Raw genomic sequence first — 13,519 nt, forward strand, 5'->3', positions numbered from 1 at the left:
AATTAATCTTTTGCAAATGTTTTCCTGTTGATTAAGCACAGTATATATAGAGAAAGGAGAGTACTTGAGTCAGCGTCCATGGGGATGAGCCCCTCTGGGGAGGAGCTCTGGACGACAGGAGAGACCACGTCCGACATCCTGTAGCACACGGCGATCAGCTCCGATACCAGACTTCTCCACTGCTCCGTCTGACTCAAAGTCCTGGAAAGCGCACACACACATACGAAGACGCACAAAACGCAAGTGAGTGAGTGACAAAGCTCAAGGCTGATTTTATATTTTATTTAAAATGCTCCTACAAGAACCAAAGGCCACAAATATTGTATTGCCAGGGTCTTACAGGGCTACAAAATGTTTCCAGAGCATTAAATATATACACACCGATCTGGCATAACATTATGACCACCGTCCTTATACTGTGTAGGTCTCCCTTGTGCCTCCAAAACATCATTGCTATAATATTAAATCAAATTTAGTCTATTGAAGTTACACAAATGTTAAATAGAACAGATAACTTGAACCCACTCATGAGTTTTTTACTAGAATAATTTACAGTGGTGAAATCTACAAGACCACATGAGGCAGAAATTTATAAAAATATTAAAAAGTTTTAATTGATTAATTTAAATACAGAAAAAAATGCGCTATTAGTCACAGTTTGCCATGTTTTGGTTTTACCAGGCTGTTGTTTTCAGGCGTTGTTAGCGCTACATGAGCTTGTAGTTCCCATAGAACACGTGGAAAAACTAAAATTACATTTTAACAGGATTTCAACATGTGTATGTTGGAAAATACTGTCTGTACGACTGATTTATTTCAACAAAAACTAATGAAAATTACAGTTTCTAATTACTGTTTACATTGGGGGCGGCCATCTTGGTAACTCAATTCGGGGGTAGTGATGATTCTACGACTTTCTGAGTAGAAAATTGAACTTGCAGTAGAAAATTCCCACTTGGAAATCAGAAATTCTGACTTCTGAGTATAAATGCAACGCACCAAAAGTGAATGAATGGCATGTCCAAAACTTTCCCAGCAGAACTTCACGTCACAAGGTGGTCATAATTTTATGGCTGATCAATGTACATGTCAATAGCAGTGTGTAGTTAAAAGCTCCACTTGTAGACTGTGCATCTTCTATTTATTAAACCTTTTCGTAATCTGTGTATGTTTTTATTCACATACTAGGTGAAAGTGACAATAAACACGACTTGAATCTTGAATCTAGAAGTAAACACTGGGCTCACTCCGTGTTCAGATGCTGCAGGACTGCAGTGATGCAGTGAGCTCTTCCATAGAGAGGACAGGAACCAGCCGCCTGCAGCAGAGACGACTCGGCCCTGGACACCTCTGACTGAAGACAGCGCAGCAGGAACTGAACCACTGAGGACACGAACACAACACATGTAACACACACGCATAGCAATGCACAGACACACTGCACCATGTGAGGGCTGTGTGTGTGTGTGTGTGTGTGTGTGTGGATCTCACCTGCCAGAGTGTTGAGCTCTAAGGTGAGTTTCTCAGAAGCCTGGGCCGGTGGGGACGGAGGCTGGAAGTCCAGGCCCTGTTCCTGGGCACAGTGCAGCAGAGCCTGGTGCAGGTCCGGCTGGTGGAGCAGCAGGTTGAGGAGGTGGGCGGCCGAGACGCTGTCGAACGGTTTGGTGCTGGTGCTGAGGTCCAGAGCGGCCTGGAGGACGCGGCGCATCCTCTCTGGCTCCTGAAAGACAGAAATAAATGTGTTTCACTGACACAAAGAAAAAAAAAACACAGAGCAGTTCCTAACGAATAACTCGCCATGAAATGTAGAGTACAAGTTAAAGGTCTAGTATTTTTATTATTCTCTACACTGTAGATTAATACTGAGGATGAAACAACTACAATGGATCACTAGGACATAGGTCTTCAACTTTGCCTCCTCACAAAACAAATCAACTTTAAAACATGACTTAAGAATCATCTAAGGCAGCAAACTAGACTGGGAAATCAGTATTAATATTGAAAGAGTTATTAATATGATGACTGAAGGTAGTTGACTAATGTATAGTATATATATTTATATAATTATTGTGTTATAAATATATTATGATACTATACATATATATACTGTGTGTGTGTGTTATCATAATTGTGTTATTATTATTGTTGTTATTGTTATTAGAAGTGTAGTTATGCGAGAAATGTATGAATGCATGAATGTTTGTGACTTAAATGTTATCAATTATGTTGTATTTTATGTCCTTTGTGGACTCCAGGAAGTTTAGTGGTGGCTATCCATCCAATAAACTATATATATGTATATATGTGTGTGTGTATATATACATATATATATATATATATATACATATATGTGTATATATAAATAAAAAGGAATTCCCTTTAATTTGTTGAAGAGAAAATATAATTACAGCTTTTATATATATAAATATACATGTTTTTTAAATGTGCATTCATTGCATATTTTGTGTTTTGAAGTTACACCCTGCCTCAGAAATGTGTTTTATGCTTTAGAAATAATTAAAGGAATCTTTTTCAGTCATAATTTGTCTGTAAGCTCATTCTGTTACAAAAAAAAAAATCATGAGAAAATCGTATCGTTAACGCAGTATCGGAACATCGTTATCATTATCGTTACATCCCTAAAAACCACTTGACTGAAACTATATCAAATCTTCTATAAAAATTGAAAAAAAACGTATCGACTACATGTAAAATGAAATGACAGACGTGTCTTATGACCTGAAGTCCAACGGCCGATGGAGGGAGCTGCCGTATCAACACGGAGGCCAGTTGCTTGACTTCCAGGAAATTGCTGGCGACGCAGTAGAGGACGTTCTGAGCGTGTGCAGATGTCACGACTTCGCCCAGGGCGAACACGTCGGGCCCTGAGAAAAACAAAGGGAGGAGGAAGAGGAGGAGGAGGAGGAGGAGGAGGAGGAGGAGGAGGAGGAGGAGGAGGAGGCGAAGGAACGCGGTGAGTTAAGAAGAACTGAGGCTGAGGCAGCAGGTTCAAACACATGACAAAGTATTTCAGAGTAAGTCAAGCAAAGAAGCCTAAAAGTTGCCGTGTATGTTCAACAAGACTCAAAGCTAAAGCCTACCATGTTTTCATTTTTAATCGTTTTTTTAGTGTCAGTGGGAGCATATTTCTACAGCCGATGTGATGTTTAGTGTGGTGAGTTTTTGTATCAGGGTGCTGTATTTGTACCGGTGCCGAATGTGAAGAGCTGACCCAGAAGACCGAGCAGGTGGAGGGACGTGAGACATTTAGAGAAGGAAGCTCCCGGGATCAAAACCTCCAGCAGCTTCACGCACATCCACCGCAGGAACTCCTGCATCCAAATACAAACAAATAAAATAAGCATTTTCTTCTTTTAAATGAAATGCATAGTCAGTGTGAGTGTGAGATACCTTATAGAGGAGTAGTGTGCTTTGGTCTCTGTCCTTCTGGTCCTGGTCTCTCTCCTGGATCAGTCTCTTCTGCAGCAGCTGAGTGCTGTCCTTCACTCGGCAAAGCAGCTGAGCAGTAAAATATAAATATATGAGTTAAACGTTTTACTGAATCAAATACCGTGTGTTGGTTCTGATCAGAATCTGAATACTTTATAAATCCTTCAAGTTTAAATTGTGACAGGTGCAAGAAGGTAAATACAAAGAGAACAAAATAACAGGGATCAGGCATAACATTATGACCACCTTCCTAATACTGTGTAGGTCTCCCTTGTGCCTCCTTCTGAACAGGATGTTGTTAATGGGGGGGCTTTGAGGGGAGGGTCCTCTGTGGATATTTGATCAGTTAGAGATGTAGTGAATTTGGAGGCCAGGTCAACACCTTGTGCTGTTCTTTTTAATCTTTTTTTTAGTTGTTCCTAAACCATTGTATGGCTGTTGCCATCAAGGAGTGTCATTGCTATGGGGTGGAGGTGCCTGGTCTGGTCTAGGTGGGTGCTACATGTCTAAGTAACATCCACATGCATGAATGTCAGGTCCAAAAGTTTCCCAGCAGAACTGAATTGTCACAAGATGATCAGTGTTATTTACCTGTCATAATGTTGTGGCTGATCGGTGTAAAAATATATAAAATAAAATGTAAGCTGCATAAAACCTAAATGGATGATTGCATCACCCTAGATAGAAATCTCGGGGGGTGGGGCGGCGGCTCACCTTCTTCATCAAGCTGACTGTTTGCTGCCTGATTCCCGGTGACTGGCTGTTCAGGTTGGGTGGGAGGAAGTGGCGGACGAGGTCCATTTCCTGCGCGGTCAGAACCTCGGTGCTGCGGTGGCTCTCACACACCAAGCCCAAAGCGTCCATCCTCACCTGGACGGGGGACAAAAAATTAATTCATCATTACTGAAGCAGGAATCTATGACGACAAACGTCATAGAAATGACTGAATTAAAGCAACAGAAGTTAACATCAGGCTTTAACAGGGATGTACATGATACGACAGGTGTCTGGTGTTTGTCAAGCTTGGTTTTTGTCTGGCCTGTATTTGGCCCCTGTTCAGAAGTTGCATTAACATCCGTCCTGTGGAATCTGAAGCAGAGGGGAAAGAGATCAGATCTCAGACCACATTTGAGGTGGAATGTGTGAACGCACGATCAGTACTGGGTCAAATTAAAAACTAGCTACATGACAGGTGTGATGTTGCATCAGCTGAGTTATGCCTCATTAATTCAGAACAAATAAATAAATAAATGATCACCTGCAAAGGAAAAAGCACCACGAGGGAAGAGATGGATAAATAAGAACTGTCCATGGTTCTGAAACAGCAGTACAGATCTATCTGAGACAGTAGCTGTTAAAATAAAATGTCTGTTTTTTTCTGTGTAATGTCAGATCAGTGGGACACTCTCAGTCAGATTTCCAAGATGTTAATGCAAATTTTATCTGCGGAAGTTCTATAAACCTGGACGATAAAGACACTCACTTGATCGTGTTTGTGTATGAGTGCTTGTTGGAGCAGGGAGAGGGGAACCAGTGCTCCCCACAAACCCTCCTCTGAGGACGGGATGACTCCCTGGGCCCTGGCCGCCCGCAAGCATGTCATCAGGGCCCCCAGAGCCCCCCGGCTGCCTGAAGGCGCTAAAGAGAATAGAAAGACATATATCATGTGAATATCCAGAAGGGATAAGAGAAGGTAGCTGCAGATGAACGGGATATAAATGTGTTTGCTTGCGGCTGCCTTTACCTGCGCTGCAGGCCGGTGCGTCCTGCAGGGCGTGCACCATGTGCGCCAGACTGGAGGGGCTGCAGCGCAGCAGCTTGGGCAGGAAGTAGTCCAGGATGTACGTGGTCTGGTCCAGCCTGGCGCGGCACAGCACGTGGAGCAGAGGGGTTACCCATGTCCGATGCCAGCGCTCCATCCAGTCCTCCGTCTTTGCTGCTGCTTCTGCTGCACCTGCACCTGCGCCGCTCATCAGCTGCGCCTTGTGGCTGACGAACAGCCTCTCCAGGAGGTCGCTGGCGTACGGAGCCAGGGTCTGGTCGCCCATCAAGCCCAGGAGACACGTGGGCAGCTGGGGTTGGATGTCTAGCAGGTGCCCCGCCCCGTAGAGCTCCACCAGGCAGCCCAGGGAGCCGTACTTCCCCCTCATGTGCCACTCCAGACCCAGCAGATTTCGGGTGAGGTCCGTGATGTAAGGATCCCCGGTTGGGTCGGAGTTGGTGGTTTGCTGATGGAGCAGAAGGAGGTTGCGGAACAGGGAACGGGTCTGGTGGCGGACGCCGTCTAACGGGTGCTCCCAGTGGGAGTAAATGTGCTCCAGCAGGCGCCGCTGGAGCTCGGAGCCTCCGCTGAGGGACTGCTGGAGGGAGGGGGGGCAGGGCCGCGTCTCCCCCTGGAGGCAGTCCAGAGCTGCGCCGCTCCACAGGGTCAGCACCCGAGCCACCACCATGGCCGTACTGGACTCCTTTATACTGGAGCAAGGATAGAAACAACACAACCATGATTTCAATTAACATCCTCCACAGGTGTCAAACATAGGGCCTGTGGGCCAAAACAGACCCGCCAGAGGGTCCAGACTGGACCACAGGATGAATTTGCTCTCCTATTCCTAATTTGTCCACTAGAGGGCGGTCTGTGTTAGTAAGAGTCAGAGCTGTAGTAAGTAGATGCTCGGATATTTAACTAAGTTACATATTGACAGACGTTTACAACATTTATAGACCTGTTAAGGGTGAAAATAAGGCTTTTATTTCAACATCTGTCCTATACTGTTACGCTGTAAAATCTTCTCTCCGATGTAGCAAACATGATTTGAGTTCAGCAGACTCTCTCTAATATACGGCTCTGGTAAGAGACATAACACAATATCTAGAACTAAACAGCAGGGGGCGCCAGAAATGCCCTTGATTTTCTTAAAAAAAAATGTCAGGTTGCTCATAAAATATTTTGCTAAAGGTCGTTAAATGTATACGATTTCATAATGTTCCTCTTTGTACTAAAACAAACAGAAAAGTCTGGAGTTGTCGTAATTTATTTTGCTGTTATGTTACCTCAGATCAAACTGGGCTTTTAAAGCTGTGAACTGTACTATAACACTCAGATGTTATCATATTTTATTTTATTTTATTATTGTTTGTGGTGCCGTAGTTACATGTTAGAACAGAGTCTGGGTTTTAGAGCAGCTCTACCTGACGTCCAGATCCAGGAGCATGGTCGGGACCAACAGGAGCAGTTGTTCCCACTGCGGCCCGGGGAGGGCGCCCTTCCAGCCCAACATGGCCAGAGCCCCGTGGCACAGATAGAGAGAGACGCCCGGCAGACGTCCACCGGTGCACAGACCGACGCACCTCTGCTTGAGCCACTGAGGAGCTGAATCCAAACCTTCAACGGAGCCACGCAACAAACTGCACACCTGACGCACACACAAAGACCAAAATCAACTAAGGACACGTCAAAATGAATTAAGTTCAATCTTCTTGTGTTAAAATGTGTCACATTAAAGCCAAAAACCAAGATCTTAAAACAATTTTGAAAGAAGATTTACTTTTCTTTATTTTATTTATTTATTCTCTAATATAATACATATAAATTTCAAGTGAAAATTGATTTTAAGGCTCTAAATCCTCGTTTTAGATTTGCATTAAACAAAGATAAATATTAGCTGTTGGGTTTTATTTGCCACATGCTACGTATTTCTTGTAGAACTTCAGTAAATTTGTTCAAAATATCCGCCAGATAAAAGAAAATGCACAAATTTTTTAATCGTCAACTCACCACAGAAGCAACTTCGTCTCCAGAGCCCATGACAGACCTGATCAGTAACACGACCGCCATGCCAGCTGTGCTCTGGACTGACTGGATGAACTCCTCTAGAAGCAGAGAACGACAATTAAAAGTGTTAAAATAGTATTTTTTAGTTTGGATCTGACTGCAAATGTGTCTTATCCAAACTTTTAAATGTAGAAAAGTAATAATATAAACTATAAATCTGCACAACAACCATCAACTGAAATGTAATCGTGCAAATACTGATAATTAATGACACCGATTATATATTATATATTATTTTATTTATTTACCTAAGGACGGTTTGCAAAGACCTGGTGGTTCTCTTCACATACCAGCGTCTCTTTTACCTTTTCGGTGAAGTTTCTTACCGTCTGTGAGGATGCGCACGTAGCAGCCCAGGAGACTTCCCAGCGTGTCCTCCAGCCTCTGGGGATCTTTCTGAGCCTGCAGGGCTACAACCAGTGAGTCCTGGTTTCTCTGGATCACCAGCATGGACGTCTTCACAGCAGCCAGACAGGACTGCATCAGCTGGGCCTGGGCGATGTGACGGCCCGCGAGGCCACTTGGAGAACAGCAGGGGGCGACAGAGACAAACACATCAACGAGAGGCCACATGTTGAGAAGTTTTCCTCAGAAAGTAGCAAAAGCAGCATTAACAAACCCAGAGTCACTATGTTATGAAACAACTCAGAAAACACAGGGAGCTTAAAGAAATTTATGGAGAAAAAAAAACAAGATTCAGGACTAAAGTTATGAAACGTTGTGTTTCTGTGAAGGAAATCGGTTTATGGGACAATGTGAACAAAGAAACCAAATCAAAATTGACATTTAAAAGAACAATTAAAGCCAGAATGTTAAGGAAATATAACAAAACATGTTAGTTTGATTGTCCTGCCCATTGTGTCGTCATGAAAGATCTACAAACTTTTTAGTTTTGTTTGTATGATGGAATTGTATCTTGGCAAATGTGACAGTCAGTGTTGGCCTACACCTATTTTATTTTATTATTATAATTTTTTGCTCCTTATTGTGTTGATTCTTGGGGTAAAGGGGCAGATTATATAAGATTATTCTTCTCTCTGCTCCCTTTCATTCAGATTTGGGAACGTTTGTGTTTATATTGAACTGTTTTGATTCAAGCAATGAATGAAATAAAACTAAAACTAATAACTAAACTACTACATCTCAGTTCTTTCATCTATAAACCAAAAAAAACAGGTAAAAAACAGCCACTGCACAAACACTGGGAATCCAGAATACGCCTCCATACCTGTTCTGGTGCAGGTACTCACTCAACACCTTGTGATGGAACTGCAACACTGCACGAAGGACAAACATTATGATGAAGTCGACACAGAAAATAACCTTCATCGTAACTTAAATGTGAATAAACGGAGGTGAAAACTAACCTTCATGCAGCAGCTTGTTAATGCACCTCCCACCTGGAGACGCAGAGTTTAGCAAATATGGTTATTTATAGCGAATTAAAAAAAAGAAAAAGACAGGAAGCAGCATTTGAGACGACCACTGACCGAGAGGGAAGCCATCCAGACAGGCAGAGATGGTGTTTATGACGTGTGGGTGCTGGTCTGAAGAGGGGGCGGACATACAGTCGGAAAGGCAGGAGGACAAGCTGTTCACCGTCCGCTCATGAAGCCACGCTGGAACTGAACCTATGGCGCTGAGGAGGAAGACACGGAGGCATGTTATTAATCTGAGAACATGGAAACTAACTTATAGACACTGTTCTGTCATGAACTATCAAGCCTGTATTTAAAGAGTGAATCAAGTGTGTGTGCACATACAAGTCACTTTGCTCAAAGTACAAGAAAAAGCCCTTAAATAAGCATGAAAATGAAAGCGCAAGAAAACAGAAAAACTATAGACTTTCAGGATGAAATAATAATAGAAACAGGTACTTGAATGCCACATTTATATTCATTTTATATCCAATACACAACGGAAAAAGTCAGAGAAAGTTCATAACAATGCTGGAAATGGACAGTGATCAGTAGTTTTGTCCGTGGAGAATATATTGGTGGGTTATATCGTGCAGGAAGACATTTTTAAGAACAACAGGATCCACGTTTCCATTTGTTACATCTGCAAACTACTGTATATTTCAGAACGATGAACTGGATGTGAGTACCTGGCGATAGCTCGCCGTAGGGGGTTCTTGGCGGGCAGCGTGGTGTAGACCAGAGCCAACGTGTGCAGACAAGCGTCGAGAAGGACCGAGTCCGTCTGCTCTGCGCTCAGCGCCTCCAGCTGGGATCCTGCCTGAAGCGGAACGAAACACATGCACATGGTCACGCATTAAAACGACGAGGCTCAGCTTCTTCCACTGACCAGCAGGTGTATGTTTCACCTTCTTAACCAGCTGGATCTGCTGCACCGGCTCCGTCTGCTCCAAACAGGACTGCAAGGTTTGGGCCACCTGGCTGACTTCATCTTCACACCCATCGACAGACAGCGACGCTGGAAAGATAAAAAAAATAATAATAATAATTATATATAGAGGAGGGTACACACATACCGTGTGCTGACCTTTCAGGGTTCTTACCGAGCAGCTTGTTCAGTTCCTCCTCACCCAAAGCTACAGCCTCAACTCTGGCTGTTTTCTTCTTCACCACCATGACTCTGCTCTGGGTGAACAGCCGACTGTTAAATTATTGCAATCACTGGACAGTAAAAGCATTAAAATTTACAATTTGGCAGTTTGGTGACAGGTTTAAACTTATAAGAGATACACTTTACAAAACTCAACACTAAAGTGTCTTCACAATAATTTGAATAAAACAAAACACTTGTACTTTATATAATAATATTTTTTTTATGCATGCCATCCCAAGCTCTCCCTCTCCTCCTCTATTTATGTTCATCTATGTCTCTCTCCCCTGTCTTTAAGTCCTGATGCTTTTAGCAATTAGCTAACTATTGCTCTCTAGAAGGCACCGACTCTACGTCCGCAACAAAAGGTAAGAGAGAAACAGTAAACACTTAAACAACACAACCACAAAACGCTCAACAAGACTGGCCCTTAAAAGGCTGTTTTATATGAATGTGAAAAGTTAAAAATGAGAAAGATTCACCTCAATTCTGCATGTGGTTTAGTCACTCACTGAGTACTGCCTCAGCTGGTGACTGCTGTCAAGCTAACGGATGAAAAACAAACCGGAAACTAAGGTTTATCAGAATAAAATATAGTTTTAAATCATGCCCCGTATCAAAATTAGATACATCTTTTGTTTTACCGTTGTCACTATTTATGATCTAAATATAAACTAAATACTTAATAAAGATAATAATAAACCATTTCTAAAAAGATTTTACGGATTTAGTTGAACACTCGGATGCTTTTAATATGAAGTCAAATATTTATTTCCGGTATTGTTCTCGCTCACTTGACGCACCTGACGTCCATGCCGCACGCCTGGTACGTCACTTCCGGGTATGTGCTGCATCCCGCCCTCAGAAAACGTGTCTGGCCGCAAAGTGGCGCTCCGGGTTTTAATTGGCTGATGAGACGCGTCAATCAAACACAGATTTCGTATTTCTTGTACGAAGGGAAACGCCCATGAGGTACGTGATTGGATGTAATGAATTTAGCCACGCCCCTTTAAAAAACATCCCGTCTCCAACTTTTTTTTTTTTTGCCTGAGAGCTGAAATGAAAACCTCCGGGAAAGAGAGTAATTCATTTTTTAGTCATGAAGTAGGTTTTCCTCCACGAGAATAACACGAAACATGGCGTGAAGTCCCTCTCGGGGAGTCTCTACATGAATATACAGCAAGGGTAAGTCGAGAAACTCAAATGGAAATAGCAGCTTTTAATTAAATAGTGACTCGTCTGTCTCAATGTCAGTTTTGGGAAACCATCTCTTTATTTAAACTTAAAACTAGGACAACTTGTCTTTTATATTAATTCGTCTGATATGTTAGGCCACTGGTGGGAAAGTTAAATATCTGTCTGTTTCTCTTCTGGCCGCTATTTACTATAATAATAATATGTGTGAAATTGATAATTTACACTACTTAAAGTGTCAATAAGATACTATTGGTAATGTTTTCATTACCAGAGAAAGGTGTGCGAGCTAGTACAGTAAGTTCACTTTGTATTCAGAGCTTTAGCCCTGTAATTAATTATTATACAAATATGTGTATTTTAACATGTAATATTACGTATGTATAACATTTATTTATTTTAAAAAACATAAAACAAACTAAAAGTTTAAGTTATGACCTAATATTACAAAGGAAAACTAGTTCCTTGATGTTTTAGTGTATAAATTAGCTGTCACAGACAATATTACAGTGAGATATGTCACTATGGAGCCTTTCTTTTGACAAGAAATCTTTTTTTTTAACTGCTTGTTAGTGTAAAAATAAAGATAAATCAGTGTGTTTAATCTCAATCTGTGAGCCTCATCACTTTTAATCTTCAAACTATAAAGAATTAAAATAAGATAAGATAATAACATACAATCTAAAGTGTAAACTTAAACGGGGAGTCGCTCGTGACTTTACAAGATTTTAAAGCAGCTGGATTAGTTATGGGTTTTAATTGCTCACTAGATGGAAATGCGGGGGAATTATTCATCCCATCTCTGTACGCTGACTGTGACGCTGCTGGACAGGAAGTCAGAGAGACAAAGAGAAGGAGACAAAGGGAAACACGCAGAGTCAAGGGGTTCAGAGGTTAAATCACCTTCAGTGTTTTCCACCGACCACTTCATGAAACATTTCTCACAAGATTAAAAGCCAAAAAGGTAATTAAAGAAAACATCAGCTGAAGGTTATTTCTGCAGGAGAACAGTAATATAATCCAAGATGACCACATCGCTCCAAAAGCAAATCAAAGGAAACTATAGGAGCTAATACCTCATGTGTGACACCATTAACTCATAAAAAAAATCTAATTTCTTCTCTCTAATGGAAAGTAGTTGTGTTTCCTTTTTCTGCGCGCGGTTCGACCTATTAAAGCCGTTCCCCTCGGTCCCGTTAAGTTGTTTTGTTTTGTGGGGTGCGCGAGCTCTTTTATTTCTTGCCTTTCGTCAGTGTTTACCACAGCAAACAGGCAGCAACAGAAATAAGCCCGGGGAAACCAGTTTACGGCCCTCCTCCACACATGTTCGGAGTCTCTTTGTGAGGAGGCCAGCCTGGTAATGAGAGGTTATTACCAGGAAGAGAGAGAAACCCAGGCTCTCTATCGTCCACCGCTTCCCCATCAGAGAGAGAGAGATCCTCATCTGTCTTTCTCATCTCATCCCTCCTTCCTCTACTCTTTCACTCTGCCTGTTTACCGCCTGTTTTCCAAAGTTAGCCCTGGAAAATGTGATGCAGGCCCGTCCCAGGGAGGGAGCTGAGGTGTTTTGGAGCAGCAGAGGTGTTTTTTTTTTGTTTTTTTACAACTAAACTAAACGATACGCCTACTGTCCACTCTGGTCCAGTTGGGCTCGACCCTGGAATATTTGAGGTGTCGGCTGGTGGCAAAACACCAGCATACACCGATCCGCCACAACATTATGACCACAAGAAGAAGAAGTGAGTAACATTTAAATCATCTTGTGACAGTTCAGTGTTCTGCTGGGAAACTTTTGGACCTGGTATTAATTCGTGTGGATGTTAATTAGACATGTAGCCCCCACCTAGACCAGACCAGATACCCCCCCACCCCTTAGCAATCTGGCTGCCCTCTGGCTTCAGGTATGCCGCTTGTAGTCAGACACCATTTATTTATCCCAAAAAAAAAAATAAAGACGAGGGAAGGATCCGATGAGAAAATCGTTTCTCACGAACTTGTTTATTTGTTGAGCAAAATGAAGATACTGTTGCAACAGCCCCAATTGACTAAGTAGGAAAAAAAAGATAAGAAAACTTAAAATCTGAGCCAAACAAACCGAGCTTTGAACCACCGGACAAGATAAGGGTGCGTGAGGAGAGAAAAGATAATCAAAGATAGTAAACAAAGAATAAACCTGGGGCAAAAAAAGGCCCAATTTTTCCAAAACAGAAAATAAGTTTGACTCCAACCATCCCAAACTGATCAAGTATTTATGGGATGATCCACAAACAGCACTGCACAGCAGCACAAGGGAGATCTACACAATATTAGGAAGGTGGTCATAATGTTGCGCCTGATCGGTGTATGAGCAGTAGCATGAAGTTAGAAGTTTAGTACCTTCAAGGAACCTCACTGTAGACGTGGAAATTAAAGGAGAAAATATAAATTCTTTGTCCTACAGGAAGTAAACAGTATATTACATTGTTCATAGTGCAC

The 13,519-nt window shown here is 42.2% G+C and overlaps 2 protein-coding genes across 2 annotated transcripts in view; one reads left to right on the forward strand and one right to left on the reverse strand.

The window, feature by feature from the left end:
- thada (THADA armadillo repeat containing) overlaps window positions 1-10,390 on the reverse strand; it is a 111,698-nt gene extending 101,308 nt beyond the window's left edge. The window contains exons 1-19 of the mRNA XM_047603736.1: window positions 10,333-10,390; window positions 9,804-9,885; window positions 9,609-9,718; window positions 9,390-9,520; window positions 8,773-8,921; window positions 8,650-8,682; window positions 8,511-8,559; window positions 7,609-7,802; window positions 7,226-7,320; window positions 6,640-6,863; window positions 5,195-5,922; window positions 4,934-5,088; window positions 4,165-4,320; window positions 3,412-3,519; window positions 3,209-3,332; window positions 2,740-2,885; window positions 1,492-1,720; window positions 1,248-1,383; window positions 65-201 (exon numbers count right to left, since the gene is read on the reverse strand). Coding sequence (XP_047459692.1) covers window positions 65-201; window positions 1,248-1,383; window positions 1,492-1,720; window positions 2,740-2,885; window positions 3,209-3,332; window positions 3,412-3,519; window positions 4,165-4,320; window positions 4,934-5,088; window positions 5,195-5,922; window positions 6,640-6,863; window positions 7,226-7,320; window positions 7,609-7,802; window positions 8,511-8,559; window positions 8,650-8,682; window positions 8,773-8,921; window positions 9,390-9,520; window positions 9,609-9,718; window positions 9,804-9,876 — 2,977 coding nt within the window. The 5' untranslated portion in view covers window positions 9,877-9,885; window positions 10,333-10,390. The remainder of the gene's footprint in view (window positions 1-64; window positions 202-1,247; window positions 1,384-1,491; window positions 1,721-2,739; window positions 2,886-3,208; window positions 3,333-3,411; window positions 3,520-4,164; window positions 4,321-4,933; window positions 5,089-5,194; window positions 5,923-6,639; window positions 6,864-7,225; window positions 7,321-7,608; window positions 7,803-8,510; window positions 8,560-8,649; window positions 8,683-8,772; window positions 8,922-9,389; window positions 9,521-9,608; window positions 9,719-9,803; window positions 9,886-10,332) is intronic.
- A 509-nt stretch (window positions 10,391-10,899) lies between these two features.
- The window catches only part of plekhh2 (pleckstrin homology domain containing, family H (with MyTH4 domain) member 2), a 39,249-nt gene continuing 36,629 nt past the window's right edge, over window positions 10,900-13,519 (forward strand). The window contains exon 1 of the mRNA XM_047603291.1: window positions 10,900-11,035. Coding sequence (XP_047459247.1) covers window positions 11,019-11,035 — 17 coding nt within the window. The 5' untranslated portion in view covers window positions 10,900-11,018. The remainder of the gene's footprint in view (window positions 11,036-13,519) is intronic.

The sequence above is a fragment of the Mugil cephalus genome, chromosome 13 (genome assembly GCF_022458985.1).
Source record: "Mugil cephalus isolate CIBA_MC_2020 chromosome 13, CIBA_Mcephalus_1.1, whole genome shotgun sequence".
Lineage (NCBI taxonomy): Eukaryota > Metazoa > Chordata > Actinopteri > Mugiliformes > Mugilidae > Mugil > Mugil cephalus.